Source organism: Gobius niger (genome assembly GCF_951799975.1).
Source record: "Gobius niger genome assembly, chromosome: 3".
In the NCBI taxonomy this organism is placed as follows: domain Eukaryota; kingdom Metazoa; phylum Chordata; class Actinopteri; order Gobiiformes; family Gobiidae; genus Gobius; species Gobius niger.
Window position 1 is genome coordinate 35,097,570 of NC_136854.1, and position 26,035 is coordinate 35,123,604.

General features: G+C 38.1%; 1 protein-coding gene across 1 annotated transcript; it reads left to right on the forward strand.

The window, feature by feature from the left end:
* Window positions 1–797: 797 nt before the first annotated feature.
* LOC306960765 (integrin alpha-M) lies at window positions 798–24,378 on the forward strand. The gene is made up of 32 exons (XM_079553287.1): window positions 798–971; window positions 3,305–3,583; window positions 4,242–4,356; window positions 4,488–4,579; window positions 5,379–5,461; window positions 5,539–5,653; window positions 5,768–5,898; window positions 6,005–6,147; window positions 6,218–6,371; window positions 6,869–7,004; window positions 7,090–7,163; window positions 7,241–7,358; window positions 8,834–8,976; window positions 9,156–9,302; window positions 10,523–10,720; window positions 11,839–11,969; window positions 12,059–12,216; window positions 12,300–12,463; window positions 12,540–12,656; window positions 15,253–15,320; window positions 15,394–15,535; window positions 17,232–17,324; window positions 17,403–17,482; window positions 17,556–17,633; window positions 17,716–17,791; window positions 19,674–19,781; window positions 19,846–19,896; window positions 21,614–21,733; window positions 21,811–21,924; window positions 22,006–22,056; window positions 23,488–23,598; window positions 24,143–24,378. The coding sequence occupies exons 2-32, from the start codon at window positions 3,538–3,540 to the stop codon at window positions 24,326–24,328; spliced, it is 3,543 nt and encodes a 1,180-aa protein (XP_079409413.1). The 5' UTR covers window positions 798–971; window positions 3,305–3,537; the 3' UTR covers window positions 24,329–24,378.
* The last annotated feature ends 1,657 nt before the right edge of the window (window positions 24,379–26,035 follow it).

Below are 26,035 nucleotides of genomic sequence, written 5' to 3' on the forward strand. Positions count from 1 at the left end.
GTGATTATTTTGTAGTTGTAGCTACAATTTATACATTTAATATTTTATTAAAGATGAAAAATCACAGGTGGGGACAGGCCAAAAAACACATTTTTATGAACATTTGATTTTTGGATTCTCTCTTTTTTTAAAAATATATTGTTGAAATTGTTTCAAAACTATTAAATATTACAAAAATATCTAAATAATTTTATGTAATAGTTGTCTTTCAACAACTGGTTGTGATTGCCATTTTGTGGCTGTTTGTTTTTTTGGGACGCAAAAGGCACCGTTTTGGCGGAATGACCCAAACAGCTATTATCTCTGGTTATTCAATAATAGTCCAGGTGTAACTCAACTTATTCTCCAACTGTGTCTAAAATAAGTTTCTCACGTCACATGCCAAAGAAACTTGTCAGCATCTGGGAGAAAAAAAATGCGGACACATTAAAGGGGCAGTTCCCTGTTGAATCCTAGATGTATCTCTGACATATGGAAGAGGATAATGTTAAGTGTGAAAATGGTGCCTTAAGACCAGCTTCTAACTAATATACAAGGATTTGTTGGAGACACGCAACCACAGTATATGACTGAATTGTGTGGGCTCGCAGTTGTCTTGGGATTTTACATAATATGCAGACTTAAATTGAGAATAAAATCAATAAACCAACCCCAAAACAGCTGAATTGATTCTCTACAATGAGGACCTTAGGCAACACAAGTCTTCTATTTCCCGGCACATTTAGACAGTTACGACACTGCAAGTAAGATAGGGAAGTGAAGAGATTCTCAGAAGTAAACGTAGTACTTGCTATATACAGTATATATTCACTTTTAGCTAGGTATGTTGTGAAAGGAATCCTTATTTTTAGGAAGTCCATCCGTCGGTCAAGTAAACACCGCTTCCAGGAGTCTCTGTTCTGCCACTTCCTCATCATTACTTTGAATGTGAAGAGCCGCTGATTTCAATCAAGTTTTCTTCTTCTTTTCAGGTAACAATGTGCTTTTGCTGTAATTAATAGGTATACAAGTTGTAGAATTGATTGACCTATGTTCTGCTTAAGCCACTGAATGAGATGTGAAGAACCTGTTTGTTTCTTTACTTAGTTAGTTAGAGTTTGTACTTCAAATCAATTAATGGTAGGATTTTACTCACTACTGCTTGGCTTTCTTAAGATAGATTGTGTTCCTTAGTAAGCCCATGTCTTTGCGGAACTGTGTGTTTTCCTGTTGTAGCCTGTTAAAAACCTGCGCTCCTTATTGGACCCAAACACATAGATCTTAGTTGTATGTTCACAATCAAAAAATAGAACAAAAGTGCAATGGAAAACTGCATAAAGACTAGTGTTGTTTACTCCACCCTCTTATTGTTTCTTAACGGTTCCCTTTTGTAAATGAGTAATATTTTCGCACCCTATTTGATTTAAAATGGAATTGTAATTTTAGTTTTTTATTATTTACACTATCTGAATTATAGAAGATTGTACAGGGAACATGTTCAAGGGGCATGACACACTTCCTCAAAAACCCAGAGAAGCTGAGAGTTTCACAATGGACTGCTGAAACTGGATCATAAGTCAGTTTTTTTTTTTTGCATGCTGCTAAATCCATGATGATAAATGCACTGAACTGTTTGTGCCACATCTCTAGCTTTCCCCACCAAGAAACTTAAGAACGGAATAAGAGGTGAAACGAAAGAAGGAGAACCCCTTTTCGTCACATTCACTGTATGAGTCATATATTAACAAATCATAATACAGTCCGAACGTCACGTATGACTTTTTTCACGAATTACTACTATATGGGGCACAAACCAAAAAAAGGCTCCAAGATGATTTCAACATATGGTATGTATAAGAAAGAAAAATACTCATAGTGTATGTAATATAATTATCTGCGTGGATTTTTGAATTGAAGAATAACAAACCAAACAATGTAAAAACAAATAAGATGTTTTTCCTTTTGTTTGTTTTTTGCTTGAGGTTTTCTGTGTGTTTAAATAGTTTAATAATCCCATCGGATTGTTTGCATGGTAATTTTGAGGATCCCGGACTGCAGGGGCGGATCTAGATTGGTGGCATGGGGTGGTCTTGCCACCTCAGCTGCCACCCCATTGACATGTGACGTCTCACATCTGCTCTAGAAGCTGCTCGGGTGCTTACAGAGGCCTCACTCTCAGTTCTTACTTTTTTGACAGGACAAAGATTTATAACAACTTTAGAGCTAAATAAGGAGGCAGGTGCAACTCCTGTGGCTCTAAAGATGATGATTTTTTAAATTTATTTATTTATTTTTATTACAAAAGTTTTAAATTTTAGTTAGAACCCCCCTACTTATATTATGAACAATGCTAGTATTTGTTTAATTTAATCAAGCAAAACTTGCGTGCCCCCACTATAAACATTCAACATTGTAAAATGTGTTGCCACCCTAGAAATTATCCCTGACCCTGCATGCCACCCCTTTTTCTAGATCCGTCCCTGCCGGACTGCAAAATTGGGGAAACCCCTGCCTTAAATGGTCAGTGGTGCCCAAAGTGTGGCCCAACTTTTGGTGGCATTCTGGCTAATTAGCAGAAATTGCCAGAGCGGTACCTCAAGTTTAATAATTTTGCACAATTTTAACCTAAAAAAAAGCACAAATAAAACCGCTGGGCACTGTTGAAAGCCACGCTTAATAACATATTCATTGGATATTTTTATCATTGGATAAACACCTAAAAATGTCCAAACAAACATGTATTTCTGCTGTGAGCGTCCTTATCCAAATCCATTCCTTGATTACACACTTTCTGTCTGTCTGGTCATTAGGAGCATGTTGGCAAAATGTTACGTAGTGTGCCTTTAAACCTCTGCTAAATGCATTCAGTTGAAGGTTTCACGCTGTGGCCATATTCTCTTCAATACCTGAAAGCCTGCAACAGTTTTAAAGGACAATACCTCCAGTTCAGAATCTCAAGAATTCAGTCAGAGTTTTATGAACTAATTGAGAATTGACTGGGATTCGGACAAGTGCTGGAAATTTTAGTGTGAAAGTTTTTTTTGGTCTTTCCTTTGGATCCGGGAACCAAAAGTGCGGGGATCATTCTGCTTTCTTATCAGATAAGAATCGTCTCACTTAAACAACTTCGACATGATGTTGTATTTTATATGTTTATCATATTTTGGGGCATAATGGTCTTTTTTGAATGAATGAATGAATACACAAATCCCCTTGAGACACTGTGATTGCAGCTATACCAGCTATAATCAGTTTTCTGCGTCAAACTCATTTTCACCCTCTCCACAAAGTGCACAGTAAATGCTTATTTTATTTGTGTGAACAGGGTGTATCCATTTACCAAAACCACGAGGGCAGGGTCGACTGGTAGAGGTCAGAGCTCGAAAAAGGACATACTCCCCAAAAGAGGAAGTTGACTGCAGTGTGGGCTTTCGCTGAGAGCATCTTTCGAGAATTTGCACACCACCTGTAACACGAACGCCCTCAAGACGCAGCAGCACAGGAAATGTTATTCACTCATGTCTGAACCAGCTTCAGCAAAGCGACGTGGGAAAAAACATGCACCGAAAACGCCTCATCTTCCTTCTGTATTTGTGCACAACTGGTAAGAGCTATTTCTACTCATCTTCTAGAAATTCCAAAAAGGGCAATGCGGATCTACGTTATTTTTGACAATATGTTTGACTGCTTTGAAACAGACAGGAAATACTCAAGTGTTTATTGCCAACCTGAAGGAACCACAAAAGGATGCACTGCAAGGTGGCAAGACGTCTTTGCACCTTCCTTTTCTTTTCTAGACAACATTTCAAATCAATGGTTTCATGTCTAGACCAATAAGTTGTATCTTAATCTATTAGTTGGAAAAACTTTGGTCTGATCCGATTGGCAAATTGCATATAGGCTATTTGCACACATATTAAGTTTTGATATTTCTAAATATTGCACTGCTTTGCCAGGAAGTGTATTTTTGAAATCAGTCAGGATGTCCTGTCACTGATGAGTCAAAGCAGATAAAATAATGTGATTGGCTCCCTTCAGTCAATTAAAGATGAGTTCTACAATTCTTTTCATAATGTCATGTATTTTGAAAAGTCATGATTGTTTTTTGCGAAGTCTCTCAAACCAGCTGCATTTTCTGATCTTTTTTCATTTTAGTTGTCATGTGAGAGTATCTTGGCTCCGAATTTCCATGCACAAAGTCACAAATAATCTGATAACATGTATATTGTATAATCTACTCTGTAAATGGCCTGTAATTGCAGTCAGTGTGTCTTTGGCCTTTAACATTGACTTGAGGAGCCCTGATGTCTACAATGGGGAGGCAGAGGACTTTTTTGGATTCAAAGTGCTGCAGGTGGGGTCCAAGGGGAACAAAGGGTAAGATTTAATTTACGCTATATTTAAAGTACATTATCATTGATAAGTGAAATTGTTTGTAATAAATCTCATATGTCTTACATTATGTTTCCTTTACATTCACATACATTAATGTTTGTGCTTGTCCACAGAATAATAGTGACTGCGCCTCTGTCCATGAATGGATCTGGTGCTGTTTATCGCCATGGACAAAACAAAAACCCGCCTCCATTCTCATCAAAATGTAAAGACACACTCTGTAAATGTCTTTGGACATTCTTAGTCACATTGTAAACAATCATTTTATTTGTAATGAAGCAAACGTTACAAAATCTCCAGATATTCACTCACACAGTGCACCTGATCCCATCAGACCATGGAAGCTAAGCAGGGAAGGGCCTGGGCGGTACTTGGATGGGAGACGGTCTGGGAACACCAGGAAGCCTAGTGAATGTAGTGAATGCACTCAAGTGAGTGGTTGGTGGTGGTCGGAGGGGCCGATAGGGCAGACTGGTTGCCTCGCTTCCATCAGTCTACCCCAGGGCAGCTGTAGCGACAATAGTAGCTTACCACCACCAAGTATGGAGTGAATTAATAATGTATATATATATTTTTTTTTTATATGATTACCACTCACACAGACTATAGTAATCCCTCACAGTCTCCCATCCAGGTACTAGCGAGGCCAAACCTTAGTCTCTGTGATCTGATGAGATCAGGCATTCACAAGGCCAGGGATAGAAATTAACCTGAATAAAAATGGATCACATTTGGGCCACAATTCACAGCACTGTAATAACACAGTAATCAGGGATAACTGAGGGTAATGTTTTCTGATAACTTATAGGTTAGGGTTATGAATAATAACATTACCATGAGGTACAAGTGTTTGCCCTGCTCCATGAGAAATCACCATATTGACACAATCACCATGTTATTAAATGTTGTTAAACGTTTGGGTACAATGTTACTTTTCCATCTCAATACCATATATGTATAATGTGTAACTTCATTAACATTTTATTTGATATACTTCCTCTTAGCTCTTCTTGTTGGAGAAGAAGAATTACCAGTCAAGCACTTGGGGTTGTCAATAACGAAGGACCCCTCACGGTCCATACTCACGGTAACATTGTTTTGACTAAAATATGCAACAGTATTGTAATATTAGAGGAAATAATTTGAGATAATTTTGATTTGCAGGTTTGCAGTCCAAATGTGGTCACTCGATGTAATGAAAACTCCTACATGAACAGCGTGTGTTACGATCTGGTAGAATCCCTGCAGCAGAGGTCGAACTACACACCTGCTTTTCAAGGTGAGGATTTTCCACTGTTTCCAGTTTGAGCTTTGCTAGTTAGATTTCTTTAGACCAATCTTCATATAAAATGAATACACAATTGACTGTTTTCCTAATGTCTGTTTTTTTCAGCTTGCACTAAAAAGACAGTGAACCTTGCTTTTCTGTTTGATGGTTCAGGCAGTATGAGTCCATTTGATTTTCAATCAAATAAGGATTTCATTGAACATATAATGTCGAACCTTAAAAACACATCGATAAAGGTAACTACTGCCAAAATAATTATCCTGCTTATACTTTTATAACTGATACAAGGAGCAGGTCACTGGCTTTACTTCCACATGTGATACTAACAAAAGTGTTCTTTAGTTTGCAGCCATACAGTTTTCAAAACTCGTGAGGACAGTCTTCACCTTTAACGACTACACAAATGGTATTGCGAGTGATTTGCTGCAAAAAGAAATACAGTACAAGGATCTGACCAACACTCACATGGCACTGAACTTTGTTCTGTAAGTTTAATTCAGATATAAAGTGTAATTTTAATACCTCGGTGTGGTTAATTGTGTTTTTCATTTATAGAAAAAATCATTTTGAAAATCCTGCAAATGGATCATCACCTGAAGCAACCAAAGTCCTGGTTTTGATCACAGACGGAGATCCCAGTGATACAGACAAGAAATACAAGTCTATTGAGAATTATAATTTAAAGAAGATTATTCGATTGGTTATTGGGGTAAATGGCATATGTAGCTTTACCACAGGGGTTCCCAAACTGAGGCGATAAAATCACTGAGCTGAAAATACACATTGACCAAGAAAATAACAGTAAAACTCACACTTCATAGTGTGAAGGGACTGAAGTTTGATCATTCTCTTTATTCTAAATTACTAAACAGTGTTTCCTTAAATGTAAAGTGGAACCTAAAATAGGGGCTGTTTGGCTTAAAATGTTCTTTCCTGATTAACATTTTTGTGACGTTTATAATTTTATTTTGAAAATGAGCACAGTGTGGTAAACATTTCAGAACTGTTGCTCTGCACCTCATCTGCCCCGTGGCAAATGATGCTTTCTGAAACACACTGTGCGGAGTAAAAGTAGGTTCATGTATCTCAGACCAAACGATTTGGCCGATAAATGGACTTTAAGTGGTTCCACTAAGTTTGGCAACAACTGATGTAAAACATCCTGTGATTAAATTGTTATTTAATTGACATTTTGTTTTTCTACAGGTAAAAAATGTGGATGTGACAAAATTGAGGGAAATTGCGTCAGAGCCCAAGGACGATAACACCTTTCATATTGAGAACTACAATGGGCTGACCGGTGTGCTGGAAAACTTCCAAAAGAAGATCTTTCAAACCGAAGGTCATTATTTTCTATAAATACATGAAAAAAACATTCAAATGTCGTATATCTAATCTAATGTATGATGATGCTACGTTACATTCAGGCGCCACTGCAACTTTGGCGGGAGATTTAACAGAGGAAATGTCCCAGACTGGATTTAGTGCTGCCTATAGTAAAGTTAGTAGATCTTTCATTGTTTTTAGTTTCATGAACTTCTATAAAGCTGATGGTTGTCGCTCTCTTTGTGGCAACAGGACGCACTGCTTTTGGGCTCGGTTGGGTCACAGACGTGGAGTGGTTCTCTCCATGAGCTCAGAGGAAAAACTGAGACACCGATCAAGGATTCACAGATGAAGCAGGACTCTTACATGGGTATTGACTGACTCTGTTGTTAAGCGCTTAACCAGTCTTTGATAAAATGTACGGACTCATTTGACTTGGGTTACACTTGATCACAGCATACTTTGTTTATGGGTTCAAGGCCCAGTTTGGGTTGATTTATACATCCAGGTACATATTCAGGTACTGCCTGTAAGGAGTTCATCAGGTTTGAACTCAGGCAGTAAGGTTTGCTGTTACATGCACAAGCCAAAAGCACATGTCACAGGAAAAGATAGTTATAATACAGTAATGGAGGACTAATATTATACAACATGCCTTCAAGTCATGTGGCTTTTGTTGTTATGGCGGTCATTTTATATTTACCGAAGTAAAATCATGCAGTACTGCAACTATGACCACAACATGTATCTCTACTCAGGGTGTAAATGGAAGACGACTGATTGACAGTGGCATTTTTATGTACTTGTAATCACTGCTCAAGAAGATAACAGTAAAAACACGGCCCCAGAGAGTGCACGTTTATGTGAGTCAGTGTTTAAGCTGCTCAAGACGTTAGCATCCTACCGGTTAGCATTTAGCATCAACACAATAGGCCTCTCCAAGAGAAAGCCCTGAACCACACTCCAAACATCTAGCCTTGGATACAACATGTGACAGAGGTCAGAGCTGAGCTGTTATTGTAGTATTTCCTCAGTGTTCATAGATGTTTATCGTGTTGAAGCCATTGACAGTTGATTGAATCAACTGTCAATGGTTGATAGTTGCTAACCGGTAGCATGCTAACGTCTTGAGCAGCTTAAACACTGACTCAGACTAAGACTCTGTTGACATGACAAACTATAAAAATCACAGAGAAAGGTTTTCTGTTTCCTCTTTGATGTGAAGCAGATCTTTAGTAAATCCTGCTGTAGCTCGATAGACAGAGCTGCTATATATTTGCTGGTTATATCACATAAACGTGCGTCTGTGGGGAAGTGTTTTTACGATTTTCTTCTTGAGCAATAATTACGAATTCATAAAAATGCCACTATTAATCAGTTGTCTTTAATTTTCATCCTGAGTAGAGATATTGTTGCATACTGTAGTACTGCATAATTGTACTTCAGTATTCAAAATGGCCGCCGGAACTATGTGTGATGTCATTGGAAACACATGTATAAGTAAAGACAGCAGGCCCAGGGATCTGTAGATTTCTATTATAGGTGCAAGAGGTGGTTGTTTAGTAGGTTTAAAATTAAAATATTTATAGAAACAAATTGATAAAGTAATGTTCAATTTGATAAATGCTGCTGATATAATTGATAACCTATTTGCAAAAGACTATCATCCATTCGGCAGCACAATTGTAGTCTGTCCCAGAGTGTGACAAACTTTACATAATTTTGAAAAAACATGAAGTGCTTTGGATATTCAGACGGACGTGTGAACTCAAAGCACGAGTACTGATTCAGACAGAATGTGTTTCTGTATGATATCTTTGAGTTATTGTTTTGCTTTTGCGGCAGGTTATTCAGTGTCTGTTGGAGAAAAGAACAAGACTGTCCTGTATTTCACTGGAGCGCCGAGGTACATGCACATTGGACAAGTGGTGCTGTTCGCCTCCACAGGCAGCGGGTGGACCCCTGTGCAAAGGATCACTGGATCACAGGTCGGTAACTCTAATATCTTGAGAAACTGTATGTCAGTGCTGAAGATGCCATTCCTGTGGTTACAAGGAGGAAACCAGAGAGCTTCCTTTCACAGGATATCATCACTTAGGCCGTTAAATCATCAATGTATCTTAAAAGGTTGTTATTTCTGTAAATTGTATTGATTCCTGACGTCCAGCATGGAGAGTACTTCGGTGGAGACGTGTGCTCAGTGGACGTGGACTCTGATGGCAGCACTGACTTCCTTTTGGTGGGAGCTCCACTGTTTTACCAGCCGCACGAGAAGAAAGAGGGCAAGATCTACATCTACAGACTCACTGATGAGGTGAAGAGCAAATCCCATATATTATGTTAGAAAATATTTAGTTTGTTTTTTACCCAGGTAGTTATATTGTCTCCTCATTACGAGCAAACTGGAGGTGTATTGATCTGGCTCCTTCTTAAAGTGACAGTCTGTAAGATTGCAAAATGAGGAGAGAGAGAGAAATTTCAAAAGTCAACCAAGGCCCCTGACCCCGTCTCCCGGTTGGACCTGACAACGACTCCTAATTTGCAAAATGAGGGAAGAAAGATGATTAAGCTCCTCCCCTTCCCTCATGATTGGACCTGACAGGCCGGCCCACAGGAATGTTCATCTCATTGGTCAAAGTTATGGCACCAGGCAGTCAGTTATACACAATCTATTACATTAGTAAAACATTTGAACTTACAAACTATCACTTTAAGAGCTTTCTTCCCCTCTACCTCAACTATTGATGTTATGAGGCTGTCTCATTCTCATATGAAAACTGCTACATCAGTTTTAAAGTCCATTCACTTTTTGTACTTGATCAGCTTAGCTCTCAAACTGCCTTCACTACAAGCGTACAGATATTGCATGACCTATTGCATACATTATTTTGGCCAATTATTGCCCTATTTTTGTCCATTTTCCCCCCAATGTTTTCCCTATTCCTTGTCAATTTCCCCCTATTTTTCACAATTTTTTTCATATTTTTTGCCCAATTTTTTCATATTTTTTGCCCAATTTTGTCTCCTTTTTACTAATATTATCCCTATTTATCCCGATTCTTCCCCAATTTAGTCATTTCTTCCACGTTTTTCCCTTATTTTTGCCCATTTTCCCCCAATGTTTTCCCTATTTCTTGTCAATTTTCCCCTATTTTTTTCCCATTTTTCCCATATTTTTTTCCCACCATTTTCATATTTTTTGCCCACCTTTGTCTCCTTATTACTAATATCATCCCTATTTATCCCCATTCTTCCCCCAATTTAGTAATTTCTTCCCCGTTTTTCCCCTATTTTTCGACATTTCCCCCCCAAAAATGTGTACACCATTTTTTCTCATTTTGCCCATAGCTCGTGCTTGCAACACAAACAAGGGCTCAATCACATCAATCTCTTTTCAATGTGTAGAAATTAAATAAAAAGCAAGAAATACCAATGATAAGATATCTAAAGTACTTAAAAAGTAATATAATGTATAATAGAGTCATAGATCATCCTTTAACGACACATAAACATATAGATTATTTTGTTTGACAGTTGCAGCTGATGAATCTCTTCCACATCACCGCACACGTCATGGGCCGGTTTGGGACGACTATCGCCAGTGTGGGCGATATGAACGGGGACGGTCTCCGGGACGTGGCTGTTGGGGCCCCATTGGAAGACGAGAACAGAGGAGCTGTGTACCTGTACCTCGGGGACAGGAGCAGAGGCATACGCAGCACACACAGCCAGGTATCCAGAGTAAACATGGAATCAGTGGGTTAAGGTAGTAATCATGCTAAGGCTGCAGAATATGAGAAAAAAATGCTATTCAGTCATTTCAAGACAGTACTTTGAATTAAATCTAAGCAAAAAGGCTAAAATGGAGCAAAATTTAGAAAATCTTTGACAAATACTAAACTTTTGGCCAAACAATAGGAAGTCTGTGGGGAACTGACCAAATACTTTTTTTCCCCTACTGTACATTGTGCAGCCCTTACCCTCCACCTTAACCAAGCGCATTTTCTCCAGTTCGGCTTTACCCAAATCTAAAAGCTTCTCAACTGGAGCTTACAGACTATAGGCCAGGGTCACGCCTCATTTGAAGACCTGCAAAATTGATTATGACACTTTGATCACACTTTGATTGTGTTTTTATTGCCTGTTTACTGTGTTTTTGACGCTCTTTTGTTCCTTTTTTTAATCCACGCTGCTTTGATGCTTGTGATTTTGAGTAATAAGATCCTGTTGTGGCTTGAGGTGCAAGAACAAGAGGAATGACATTTGAGACGATAAAATAAGGTTTATCTGATATTTCCAACAACAGTTAGACATTTGTTTATCCTGCCTCCAGCTAAGCCATATATGGTCATGTTTGAACAGTTAAGGGGGAAAACAATTTGGAGAAAAATCTAAACTTTCTCTTATTATTCAAAAACTGCTTTAACAAACGCTGAATTATGAATATAGTTTTCTACTGGTTTTCTACCAAATAAAGCAAAGTGGTTCAACAGCCCATAAATAGCCTACATAAATAACGGAGAATGCTAACTTGATGCTTCATGTTAGCATCGGGCTAATGTTAACGGTTAGCTAGCGCTAGCTACAATGGACGTTTTTTCACTTCTACTGAACAATCTGCTGTGAGAAAATATCCATATGGGCCAATTTACACTTGACTTTATTTATGTGTGATAAATAAGTTCATGGCTAAAAAAGAGCGAAAAATTGCGTTTCTCTAAAGATTTTATTTTCCCCCCTGGCGAAGCCACGCCCATGACGAAATGCTGTCTGTATCTTTATAATATGTAATATCTTTAAAAAAAAAACTGTATGTTTGTCAAACTTTTTCCACACCACTTTCATTGCAGAGGATCATGGCAGAGAGAATCCGCTCTGGCCTAAGGCTCTTCGGTCAGTCCATTGACGGCAGCATGGACCTCGGGGAGGACGGGCTGCCTGATCTTCTCGTAGGTTCACGGGGAGCTGCTGTTGTTTTAAGGTCTGCAGACTATGGAGGAAATAGAGAATTAGCTTCCATTACAAAGAATGAAAAAATGAAATAGCTATTTATTATCTGACATTTTGCAGATCCAAGCCAGTGTTCAATGTCATGACCCGCCTCACATTTGAACCACATGAGATCAACATCGACAAAATCAAATGTCCGAGCAGCACGGATGAATTTGTGCCCCTGGTGACTCTGATGATCTGTTTTGAAATGATTGAAGCAACCAAGAGCTCCGCAGGTACAGGACTGACAGAACATTGCAATATGCCCATAATAACCCACATGTATCAGCTTAGAACCGCTTGATCCCGCTCTGTACAGGAGCTGTGCCACCTGGACTGAACATCTCATACACGCTGGATGTTGACCCGATGAGGCAGACTTTCAGAGCGTTTGTCAATTCAACCACAAAAATGAGAAAATACACAGAAACATATGAGCTGAGAGAGAGAGACACCTGCTTGAACCGCTCTGTTTTCATGCCGGTTTGTGTGAAAACTTTAGAGATTGTCTGACGATTTTCAGCTTCACAAATGTGTACCGGATCTTTTTGTTTTTCAGAAATGCGTGATAGACACTTTGTCACCGATCAGTATAAAGATGAACTTTTCTCAAGTGGAGAGTGAGCGCGCGGATGCAGCCCTCAACACTGACGGCGATAAGGAAACTTCTGTGGAGGTATAAAGTCACAAGTTTTCACCACAGAGCAAGCTCAGCAAATATACAGCAACCCATTCACTCCACAAAAGATTATTTATAGACAGCGCATGTTTGACAATACAGGACAGAAAGAACAACAGTGAACATACAGAACAGTAGACGAGGTACGCTCAGTGGGGCCTGGATGTTAAGAAAAGCGATGGCTGAGGGGATCAGGCTTCTTTTAAAACAAGCCTTCCCTTATTTGAGCGTCCTGTACCTCCGTCCTGAGGGCAGAGGGGTGAGGGGAACATGCAGGGGGTGTGGAGTCCTGTTCTATAGATACAGACGGCATCTCTGGAATCGCCCATATATGGTCATTTTTGAAAACAGTTAAGGGGGAAAACAATTATTCAAAAACTACTGTAACAAATGCTGAATTATGAATATAGTTTTCTACTAAATAATGATACAAAGACATGGGGAGGAGCAAAGTGGTTCAACAGCCCATAAATACATGAATAACGGAGAACGCTAACTTGATGCTACATGTTAGCATCAGGCTAATGCTAACGGTTAGCTAGCGCTTGCTACAACTGCCGTTTTTTTCACTTTTACTGAACAATCTGTTGCGACAAAATATCCATATGGGCCCGATTTACACTTGACTTTATTTATGTGTGATAAATAAGTTGATATTCCACCAGAAAATGGCTAAAAAGAGTGGAAAATTGTGATTCTCTAAAGATTCTATTTTCCCCCTCGGCGAAGCCACGCCCCCTTCTATGACGAGATGCCGTCTGTGTCTATGGAGAGTGCAATGTGTCCAATGTTCAGATCCTTGAGAGTGGGGAGTCCAGCTATTTTTGATGCAGTGTTTGTTACCTTGGTGAGTTTAGTTTGGTTTTTGACAGTGAACAGAATGTTTCACTTCATTTGGGGTGAAATGTCAAGTTGTTCACTGCCAAAAGTGATTAACTATATTAGTTTAAAGGGACTATACGGAGTTTAAAAATGTGAAAACTATATATTTTCCTCCCCCTACATGTTCCAACAATGTCCTAATGTGTAGAATGAGCCCAGACCTGTTCACCACAACTGCCTCTAAAATCCTGCACTGTCTCTCAAAAAGGTGTTACTTCGGGTCAGAAGTGCCGTCATGCACAAGCTTAATATAGAAGGTGCAGTTACACGTATGACCTGAGGTGGCAGTAGTGAGTATAAAATGGCCAACTTGCATCTAGCCCCTTTAAAAGAGCATGATGATCCAAATTTGAGTTGTTTTGACTAGTTAAGATTTAGCTGGACATTTGACCCGGATTACTTCACTTGTTCTGAAAAGCTTCTCACTTGTTTCCAGTGTTGAGGGTAATGTATTACAAAAGTAATGAGTTACACAAATGTATTACTTACACCAAATACGGGAATATATTAGTCACTACATTTCAAGGAACTCGAGTTGCAAGTGCATTTAAATGTATGAACGAAAAAAATGCCAAACTCCCCCAAATAAAATGCAGCAAATCAAGTTGGACACTGGTGAATAAGATCTGCAGTTGCGAGAAGCTAATGTCAAAACAAAACATAAGAGAATTGGGGAAAGTGAAGGAAACGGAAATCTTTTGCTCGGTGGCATTATTACTAGATTGAGTTTATATTTTGCCAAAAGTAACTAGTGTAGTGAGTAAGTAGTAGTGAGGAGTGAGTAGGTGAGTAGTGTAACTCAGCTACATTTATGAAACAGTAATATGTAATACAAACATATTGCATTTTTAAAGCTGTAATCACTAATATGTTATTTTTAAGTAACTTGTCCAACACTGCATGTTTCAATACATTTTGTGTTTATTTCAGGCAATTTTCTTTGCCAATGGTGTAAGAAAATTGGTCTCGTCCCATTGGCAGTTTTACTTTGTTATTTCAAGCAAAATGACCTTAGAACTAGTTATCAGTCATCAATGTCATCAAACTAGCAAAGTATATTTGTTCAGATCAGGAAAAAGTCCCAATGAGTGAAAACTGCTCAAAACAAGATTCATTTGTGATACATGTAGTGAATTCTGCATGCTCCTGCTGCTAAGATGTTCTAAGATTATCAATATGGAATGGAAGCTTATTTGTATAGCGCTTTTCAAATGACACACGTCACCCAAAGTCACACTGGGTAGGGGATTTTTCTTCTTCTTGAGTAGACACATATCTGTGTCAACGGATCCTCAGACCACGACCATTCATTTGCACACACGTTATCATTCATCTTGGACTACTTTAAATATTTTTAGTGGTAGGGGAAATCAGAGTAACCAGAGAAAACCTACGCAGGCAGGGGGAGAACATGCAAACTGCACACAGAAAGGCCCGGGGGTTGAGTTTATCTTTACATCGTGCAGCCCTCCAGCATATGACAAAACTGAAGACAATAGTATGGAAATGACAACATATTTACCTATTGAACGAAGACTCATCTGCCATGCAATTTAGCAAGCCACTAATCTAGGCCAGTATAATGACATGGTTTGTATATTCATGGTTACCAAGTTACCATGCTACTTCCTTCCTACAAAGTGCACCCAAATGACCTGTGTTTTTTGCTGCTTAAATCACAAACCCAGATGAACTTGACTCTTTTTTTCAGGTTCCCTTTGAGAGGAGATGTAGCAACAACACCTGCATTGCTGAAATTGAAGTGTACTTTAACTTTTTGTAAGTAACTTCTTTCGACGCTTACAACACGTAGAACTGAAGCAAACGGAAATTTCACAAACTTCATTTGCAGGAGTCCAACTTTACTGGTTGGAGACAACAGCTACTTCAACGTGAGCGTGACTCTGTTTAACCGCGGCGAAGACTCGTACAACACCAGCCTCACGATGCACCACCCTCCGGGACTGTCCTTCTCCAGGATGAGTCTGACCCAGGTAATAGGTGGTGTCATGATTTAGAATGTGATGATGTCATAATGTCAGGTGGAGGGCAGGGCCAATACAACTCTATCAGAGAAATGCAGTTTTTGGAGATAATGAGCTTTGTGACATTTTTGGTTTCATGTGGAGTCTTCCAGTAATGACTGAGATATGAGCCAAAAAACAAAGACAGAATGTTGTGATGTCACGTGAACGCAACCTATAGGTACAGACGGCATCTTGTCATAAAAGGGGGCGTGGCCTCGCCAAGGGGGAAAATAGAATCCTTTGGGAAACACAATTTTTCACTCTTTTTCGACACTTTCTGGTACAAATAAACATACAAATCACATACAACTGAAGTCAAGTGTAAATCGGGCCCATATGGATATTTTCTCACAGCAGATTGTTCTGTAGAAGTGAAAAAACGGCAGTTCTAGCTAGTGCTAGCTAACCGTTAGCATTAGCCCGATGCTAACATGCAGCATTATGTTAGCATTCTCCGTTATTTAAGTATTTATGAGCTGTTGAACCACTTTGCTCCTCTCCATGTCTTTGTATCTTTATTTAGCAGAAAACTATATTCATAATTCAGCATTTGTTAAAGTAGTTTTTGAGTAATTAGAGAAAATTTACATTTTTTCAAAATTGTTTTACCCCTTAACTGTTTTCAAACATGACCATTTATGGGCGACTCCAGAGATGCCGTCTGTATCTATTGCTGGGTTGCAGGTTCTAGAACAGGGGTCACCAACGTGGTGCCCGCGGGCACCCAGGGGCCCTTTGGGGCATGTCCAGTAGCCCTTGGGACTTTTTCTAAAGTATAAAACACTTTAATTCTCTCTAATTCTTAAAATTACAGTTATTTCTGTTCTTGTGACTCAGTATGAGTTTAAAATAAAGTTTTTTTTAATATAATATGGGGTCAATATCCTATAAGTGAACAGTGCACGTTAAAGTCTTTAGGATTTGTTTTTAACTGGTAGCCCTCGAACAACTTAATGCTCTTAAAGTAGCCCTCAGCTGAAATAAGGTCGGTGACCCCTGTTCTAGAATATGATGTCATCGGACTCAACGGGGGGGCAGGAGCCAGTTCTTCCTATTAACAGCATTACACTTTCACAAGTCGTAGCTAAAAAGAAAATATATGAATAAAAAAAAAATCATTAACATTAGTCACTGGGTCCATGGTCTCTCTGTACAAGACCAAACATTTCCTCAGAAACAAATTAATTTTTCCTCTATATAATAGTATAGGCCAGGGGTGTCAAACTCAAATACACAGTGGGCCAAAACGTAAAACTTGAACAAAGTCGCGGGCCACCATTGAACAAATGAACCTTTTAATATGGACCCAAACAAGATTTGCTTTAACATTGAATATGGAACAAGCAACACTTATTACTATACAATATATAACTTAATAGTCCAGATATGCAAAATCTGAAAAAAAATGTATAATACCGGTGGGCCAGCTCAAGTAGTCATTTGGTATAGCCTCGCGGGCGAAATATAATTATATTGCCAAATTTGTCCCGCGGGCCAGAGTTTGACACCTATGGTATAGGCCTTTAGAACGCTATGATGTCACCTGCAACCCAGCAATTGATGAACTTATTTCGTTTACCTTTTTCATTGAATGTAACAGTGGATTTTAATCATATTCAAAAGACTACATACATACTGTACATTTGTGGGGGTTGTTTCACAGGATTCAAAGACCAGGCCACTTTACACTTGTGATGATCATGAAGACAAAACGACGTGTGGCGTCAGTCATCCTGTCTATCGCGGCAGATCAGAGGTGGAGAGACAAAAAAAAACCCTGCAATTTCACAATGACTTCCTCCAACACTGACACTTCACCCTTTTATCTGTTTAGACCAAATTAACAAGTGTTTTCCATGTGATGAAACACTATGAGTGGAAGGACTTCTTATCAGTGAATATTACAGGAAACAGGTACAAAAACTCATATACAGTAAAAATGTATTTATTGATATGTTCTAAATTGTTTTTTTAATCTATGAAACAGTGATAATCAAAACTCAAGCAAAGGCTCCCTCGTCAAAGACATCCCAGTCCAGTTCGAAATCAAAATGTCACTTTTAACGTAAGTTTTTTTTAAATCTTATTTCATCATTTTAACATGAACTACCTTTTTTCTAATCTTGTTTTTGTTTTGTACGCATCAGAGGAGAAGAAAGCATCACTTACTTGAATTTTACCACAGACGAACCCGCCCCCAAGAAACTGCTGACCAAATACAAGGTTGCTTTTTTCTTATCAATTGAAATTTTCCAAAATCCTAAGTATAGTACAATGACAATTTTGCAAATATATGTTTAAAGACCCTTTTGTGTCGTCTGATATGAGGCAAAAACTTGTTTAAATCATATATTGTTTTTTTAATTTACAATTGCGAAAACCTTTCACGTTGTGTAAAAGTTGTTCTCCGTATTATTTTCCCGTCAGAGAGTAGAATAAACCCCACTCTTAGGGTCAGCATGTCCCACATTAATACTAAAGATATGTTACAGATATAAGCTGTGTAATATGGAAAAATTACCTGCAATCTGCGATGTTGCCAATAGATGGCACTAAGGTTTATCTTGTTGGTTACCTTGAAATACCTGTGTATCCAACCCTCTAACTTTTGTCCTTTAGTTTTTAATCTGATCAACAGATGTTTAGTTTAGTTTATTTAGCAGTTTACATTCATTTTTCATTTCAAAATTCATAGCAGTACAGTATGAAAGCTCAAAAGGAGTACTCTGAAGCTTATACCCCTTATTCAGTGCAATATACTTTTACATGACAATCATCCGGTATACATTACATTGACTTTGGATGTAAACATTCCTTCCTGAGTTTATCAAACATTTAAATTAAAAATAAAACCTTACAATCAGCGCATTAACCTTGGCAGCATTTACAAGAAGAGCATTTAAATATATTTCATAGCAGCTGGTCACATTTGATGTGAATGACATCCAGAAAATTGCTGAACAATTTTGGAAGATAATAGTTCACGTTCTAGAATGTGATGATGCCATAATCTCAAATGAAGGGCAGGGACCAATACAACGCTATGGTGCAAAGATATATTTTGTAAGAAGTATACATGAATACTGTACCTACTCAGTATTTGGTTGTGACCATAAATATAAAGGCTAGATGTCTCATACTCTGGCCAATGGAGGGCGACGTCCGCACACGGCGGCCATCTTGCCGCAGGGAGCTCGCTCACTCATAACATTGTGTTTTATGGTGCATGTACTTTTAAATAACCATAACTTGCTCAATTTTCTACCGATTTTAGAACGGTTTGGTTTGTTATAAACCTCAGAGATGTAGGTGTGACACTGCATACATATGAATCTTTTTTCAACGCGTTCCAGCAACGGTTGTAAGAAACCAAACTGTTTGTAAATCCGTGAAGATTTCAGCGAGATAAGAGGATTGGTGTTCGTGCTAATCACTCACTTACTTGAGCTCGCCAGAAAGGTTCCCTGTGGCAAGATGGCCTCCGGTTATGCCGGAAGTGATCGGAAGACATCTAGCCTTTATATGTATCTATGGTTGTGACTGGATTCACAAACCCCATATTATTTTTATAGCAGAAAGGCCTTTCTACTATTTTTGAATATCCTCTCCACTTTTAAACACCTTTCAGAGATAATAATTTGACCTAAGTTTATTCGCGCTGACAGAGAAGACACTGAACTTTGAGACAGTTTTTGTTTCATGTTCCATTTGCAGTTCAGCAGTTGCCATAGATACCACCATGGAATTTTCAGTTATAAGTAAGTATAGGCTAAGTATAGGCTCTATAGAAAGTAGTGACGTCATGCGAACGCAACCTATATACACAAATATTGCCACCGTGATTAGATGTCCTACGTTTTTAATGTCAAAGTCAGTCACAGTGCACATTATTACCCTGTTTTGGAGCATCAAAAATCAACCCATAAATAGAAGATTCACATGCATCTCAAACATGTTTTTGAGGAGAACTGTGCAGATAATCGTCAGAAACACACAAAAACTTTGAAGTCATGATTTCCATTTGATTACAGTTGATTTCATAGCCCGAGCTCTGACCTATTTTCTCTTGTATCACTGTTAACTGTCTCCCTTTGCTCATTGGCAGGTGGATAATCACGGGTGGAGGGCGTTTCCTGTGAACATTACCTTGTTTTTCCCAACTAAGCTTGAACACAACTTTGAAATGAACAGCTATCAAGTCCAAGTCGAAAAGGTAAATGACCCTTTAGTCAATATAAAGATTTTGAAGCTAATATTTCACTGTTTTTCTTTTTCAGAATACAACCCAGTGCAGAGAAACGGACGCCGTATTTGCTCGTGAATCTAAAGTAAGTTGAGATTAATAATGAAAGTGAACTTTGCAAATGGCTTTAAGTCTGTACAATCGTAAACATCTAAACAAATGCAAAAATCACATGCATTTCAGTACAGAAGTGTGTAGAGTTGCTTCTGGCTGAGCAGGCTTTAAACATAATATAACATTATAGAAACAGGATAATGTGTTTACATAGGATATTACAGTACACTGCATAAACAATGGCAGTCTTTGGGATTAACCTCTTAACCCCCACTTTAACAGAGTCTCCAGTTCAAGTTTAACCAAAGCTAAAATCTTTTTGAAAAAAGCGTCAAAATAGCGGCTAAAACGAGACGTAAATAAGGAAGAAAACACAACAAAAAAGCATCAAAAGAGCGACATGAATTCAACCAAAAAGTGCCAAAAATGCCACAAAAAAATTAAAAAACAAAACATGTGACTAAAAAAAAGACATGAAAAAGCAACATAAATGTAGCGACAGAATTGCCCAGTTATAGAATACAGAATACTTGTCTTAAATGTATTTAGCCGTGTATTCCGTTACTTTGTCCAATGAGAGTACTGTATTCTGAATACTCAGAATACTATCTGTAAAAACATTCAGCTACTCTTGTTACACCGCCTGTTACGAACTTATTTGCCACAAAATCAGAATGCATAAAAGTACTTTGAAAATGCCCACAGCCAAGAATAACAGAGCTATGAATTTACTTATTTACTGACATTTTATTATTAATTAACTGCAATGTATCCCTTTGATAGAAGTAACTGTAACCTCAAATGAAATAGTAACTTTCCCAGAATACTGTTAGTCAAAATGAGTGTTCTAAATACATGTATTTAGTTATAAAGCACATTTACAACAACTATTGCTGCCCAAAGTGCTGTACAGGCAATAGGAAACGTCACAAAGTTAAAATACATCAACACTGTTACCAACACTGGTAACGCCTCATTTGAAAGCTAAGACCCACAGACTGTACAACAAGACTTTAAAGTAACATGTGCAATAACCCCATTGCAAAACTACGTGCAATAATCTCTGTATCAGCGCTACAACCTGCACTAGGACTGTAAACTTTGCACCTCGATATTCTAATTTTCATAGTCTGTTCTAATTTTTATTATATTTGATTTATTCTTATTTCCTTATTGTTATGCTTCTGCCCCTTAAGATTTTTGGTTTTACTTATTGTACATTAAGAGTCCTCTTTTTTTGTTTACGATTCAACTGTTTGCACATTTCCTGTCCATTTTTGCACACCCTGAGTGATCTTATAGAGAGCCGAAGGTAACAAGTAAATTTCTCCATTGTGAGATCAACAAAGGATTATCTTATCTTATCTTAATGTCACATTTTTGTTTATAGCCTTTCGTCCAGGGCAGTGCCTCATTTGAAAACTTGTATTTTCTGAAAATGTGTTTAAGATCTTTGTGAGTATAACATAATTTAGGGGTGGCAGATGGCACGAGGAATTCGGGACAAAAAAGCTACAAAACTATGTCAAAAATATGACCGAAAATGTGACATAAAGGCATAAAGACAAAAAAAAGTTTCGATCAGTTTTGTAGGTCTTTCAAATGAGGCGTGACACTGGCCTATAAGGCTTTAAGCTCCAGCCGAGAAGTTTTTAGATTTTGGTAAAGCCGAACTGGAGAAAATGCACTGGTTAAGGCGGGTGGCAAGAGGTTCAATAATTTGTGATTATATTCTGTATCTTTTACAGTACTGTACCCCAGAGCGTCAGTGTAAATATGTAGTTTGTGACACTTTCCTGCTGAACAACGGATCCGCCGTGGAGTTCGAACTGTCCGGAGAAGTGCAGTTTAAAGACCTCAGTAAACAAGTGAGCACGAAAATGGCCAAAAAAGACAACGCTTTAGCAACCAAAATCAATTAAATGTACTTTTCTGTGCTCTGTAGAACGTCCCTTTCCTGAAGCGCTACACTGGCGATGACGACTTTGTGGAGTTTCAAAGCTTTCTCGCTGTTTCGTACGACAAACTGAAGTATGCCTTGGACTCAGACAATCAGCAGGTATTACAATATGCCGTTTAACGTTTGTATTTATATTAGCTGGATTTCCATTTTGACATAACGTTCTTGTTCACACAACAGAGATCAGGTGAAAGCAGCTCCTGGGAGGACAATGATCCAACAATGAAATCGGTACGGGTTTTTGTATTTTTTGGAGCAAACTTAAAGGCACTAGAAAATGAGAAAATATAGTTTACACATAGCACAGTACCTTCACATTTCACTTTACAGGTTTACAAGGGTCTTCAAGCTGTAGGTTAATATATGATGATGTCATAATGTCAGGTGGAGGGCCGGGGCCAATACAACTCTATGGGAGAAATACAGTATTTGTAAAAAATCTCCAAAACGATATTAACAAATGCTTTTCCTCATCAGTATTTGGTAGTGACCGGATTCACAAACCTGACACATTATATTTATGGCTGAAAGTCCTTCCTACTGGACAACATCATGTTTTTGAATATTGTCTCCACTTTTGGACGCCTTTATGAGGAAATGACTGGACATTAGATTGTCTTAGTAATGACTGAGATATTAAAGGAACAAGATCACCGTTTTTCCATACTGAGATATATTCTCACCTGAGCTTAGACTAGTTGATACGTACGTGTCTGGTCTTTGTGTGTGCCCGTGGAAGAGCTTGGTCGCTTCTAACTTCACCCCCGTTTGGAGCTATAGGAATACATTGGGAGAGGCCAAATGTTAACAACATCTTTGGTCGTTTTGCGTGACTGATGGCACACAAAAAACAGGTACGCATCAACTCGTCTAAGCTCAGGCAAGATCAGTATGTAAAAATGGTGACCTGTTCCATCCTTACAAAAAAAAGAAAAAAAATCTGCAGTTCACCATTTACCATAGTTACCATAGATATCATATAATAAAGGCTAGAGGTCTTAAGGCGGAGTCACTTCCGGCAAAACCAGCGGCCATCTTGCCACAGGGAAGCTTTCTGTTGAGTTCAAGTAAGTGATACTACCTGATGTAGGTACCTGATGTTGGTATGACACTCTGATGTTTATAACAAACCAAACCGTTTGAAAATCGGTAGACAATTGAGCAAGTTATGGTTATTTAAGTAAGTAAGTACATGCACCATAAAACACAATGTTACGAGTGAGCGAGCTCCTCCAGGGACTGGAGTTGAAAATTAGCACTAGCTATGAACTCTTTTTGCATCGCATCAGTAACAAGCTTGTTTTGTACTATGTTGACTTGCAATGTCCCTGTCAAATAAATCAATAAATGAAAAAAAAAAAATTGTGGCAAGATGGCCGGCGTGTGCGGACGTTGCCCTCCATTGGACAGCAGTGCGTACGAGACATCTAGCCTTTTTTATATATAATATCTATGGTCGTAACCAATGTTACTGTAAATGGATACAAATGTAAATTTGTATTTTTTTAAGTAAAAAAAGATTACTTGTCCCCACTGTGCTTGGATAATTTCTGGTGTGAATCTTGCAGCTGTGTAGTTTGTGTGAGAGAAATTACCCTTTTTGGTGGTTGTCACTACATTTTAAAGCAAGGCCGTATAAATATGAAGCGTTTCCTCCAACAGAGCGAGGTCTATATCGAGATGATAGTTTTGCCTGATACGCTGCTCATCATTGTAACTGGAGCTGGGGGTGGACTGTTGCTGTTAATCATCATCGCTGTCATCATGGTGAAGGTAAGAGCTGTTTGTTTAGTGATACGTCAATTACTACATAAATTGTCAGCCTTCTAGCATCATTCCCTGATTCATATTGTTGGTACTTTGGGAAATTGTTTTTTTTTAGTTGTAGCAGGCTGATCGGTTGAAGACATGGTGAAGATGCAGCAGACTTTAGGAAACAGATTGAGACAAAAAATATCGATGTTGCCCAAATACGACAATAATTACGCTATGAGGCTGACAAAATACAGGACAATTGTATTATGGTATTGTTATTGATACCAATACAATACAGCGCAATGACAGTATTTAATTAAAGGGTCATATCGAAATCAAGTAGACTAAGTTATTTTTGTATTTTGTATTTATTTATTTAAAAGGGACAATGCATTTACACAAAGTACAGTATACTTAAAATGCAGGATTATTATGAGGTTCACTTAACAAAAAACAGTCTTTTGTCTTTGTTCTGTTGAGGCGTTACAACTGCAACAGTAAAGTAAAAGTAAAACCTTTACTTAAAACTAACCAGACTTATCTTGTGCTGATGTGTTTGCAGTTGGGCTGCTTTAAGAGGAAACTGCATGACATGGTCCTGGAGGAAGAGGCCGCTGCAGAGGCCGCCGCAGAGGCCGCTGCAGGGGCCAGTAACGGATTCGACAATTTCTCAAAGGAAGCAGAGGCAAATAAAGATGCTTCAGAGGAGAACAGTTCACTCCTGGATAAAGATTTGAACAGCGAGTAATGATATAGAGACTAGACTGGAGTATATGGAACTTTGAGGAATAGTTACATTGCACACACAGCTTGAGGATTATTAAAGCTCTTGGGACAGGTTTTCCAAATTACACTTAGGTCTAGGGTTGAGATAATGCACTCATGTCTTTCCACATAAGATGCTGTTAGATGTAAATAATTGTATGTACTGTACAGTCATTTAGGAGATGTGTTGGGGTTTATACCTTTAAAATATGTTAATCCTAAGCAAATATAGAATTAACTTTAGCAAATATTTAGTCAGGATTCATTTATAAATTGTATCTCAGTTATACCAAAAATGTCACTTTATAGCTTTGGATTCTCAAACCAGCTTATTCAAACATTTTGTGTAAATAAAATACTGTATACCAGGGATTCCCAAAGTGCGGCCCCTCTGGCTTGATGTAAAACATCAGAAACATTTTATTGTGAGAACTGCATTAAGGTTCCAAACCTAAAAAAAGAGAATCTCTAATCTTAACACACTGATCCACAGCCCTCCATGCACTGAATGCACTTGAACATACGGCCCACGATGAAAAAGTTTGGACACCCCTGCGGTAAACAGTAACATAACCGTTACATGTTGAAGTTTTATTAGCCAATTTATTTATTGTGCAACAAAATGACTAATTTTATATTAACATTGTCGTTTAATTTTTGTTTTTCACCTTATGATGCTGAAAAAGTTTCATTTACAGGGATGGACTAGGGGTTTAATATTGTGAATAGGCCTTTGGATGAGTCTCTCCCTGTGATTCACGGTCTGCTCTTCTTGTGTGAGCTGATGTCCCGCTCCCAGCAAAAATACAAGTCTCAAGTCTACTCACTGTAGTAGTTTGAAGGTATTTTACATCACTTACACCTGAGAGGCCTACTGTTTCACAAATCAGATTCATATTGTAGATGAATGTCCACAAATATTTTATCACCAATGTCTGGTTTCAGGTCACACTTTCTCGACAAAGAAAAACTTAAAGACATGTTTGAAATATTACAATCAGCATATGCCTTTATTTACCAAACAGCCATGGGGGTATTTAGCAGACCTAAACATCTCGTAAATTCAATGAGGCGATAATCCTTTATTATGTTAGATGTTCTGGTGTGAACTTTAATATTTCATTGAGTCTCTGTGGTGTAAGAATTTTGTTGGAAAAAAGGATATGTTTTATTTTGACACAATTGATAAAATGTTTTAATCCTGTACGGCAAGTTTTATATTTTAGCAAGTGGTCAAAAAATAAAATAAATATATATATTTTAATTTCAAATGAATTCTTACATATAACCCTTTACTTTTTCTCACGTTCTCTGTAATATGTAATTATCTTATATACACATATTTAGATATTTATGTCACATTGTATTGCCTTTGCTTGTTCCGTTTCTATTAAATAATAAAAAAAAAGAATAAAAAAAAAAAGGAAAAAATTCATTTCAATTTGATTTATTACAAGGAAAGAGTTTAAAAATCTGTGCAGATCAACACTAGTTCAGATAGTTACTGCCCACAGCACACACAAAAACATTCTGATGCCCAGGGGGATCTCGGTCCGATATCTCGGTCCAGGCCCTGGTCAGCTGACTGCAGGAGAGTTGTCCATAGACCTTTCTGAAATAAGGTATGGGCAAGAATTTATTTAGACATTTATTTAACTACTTGGTAAGATACGAGTCCTTTATAATAACC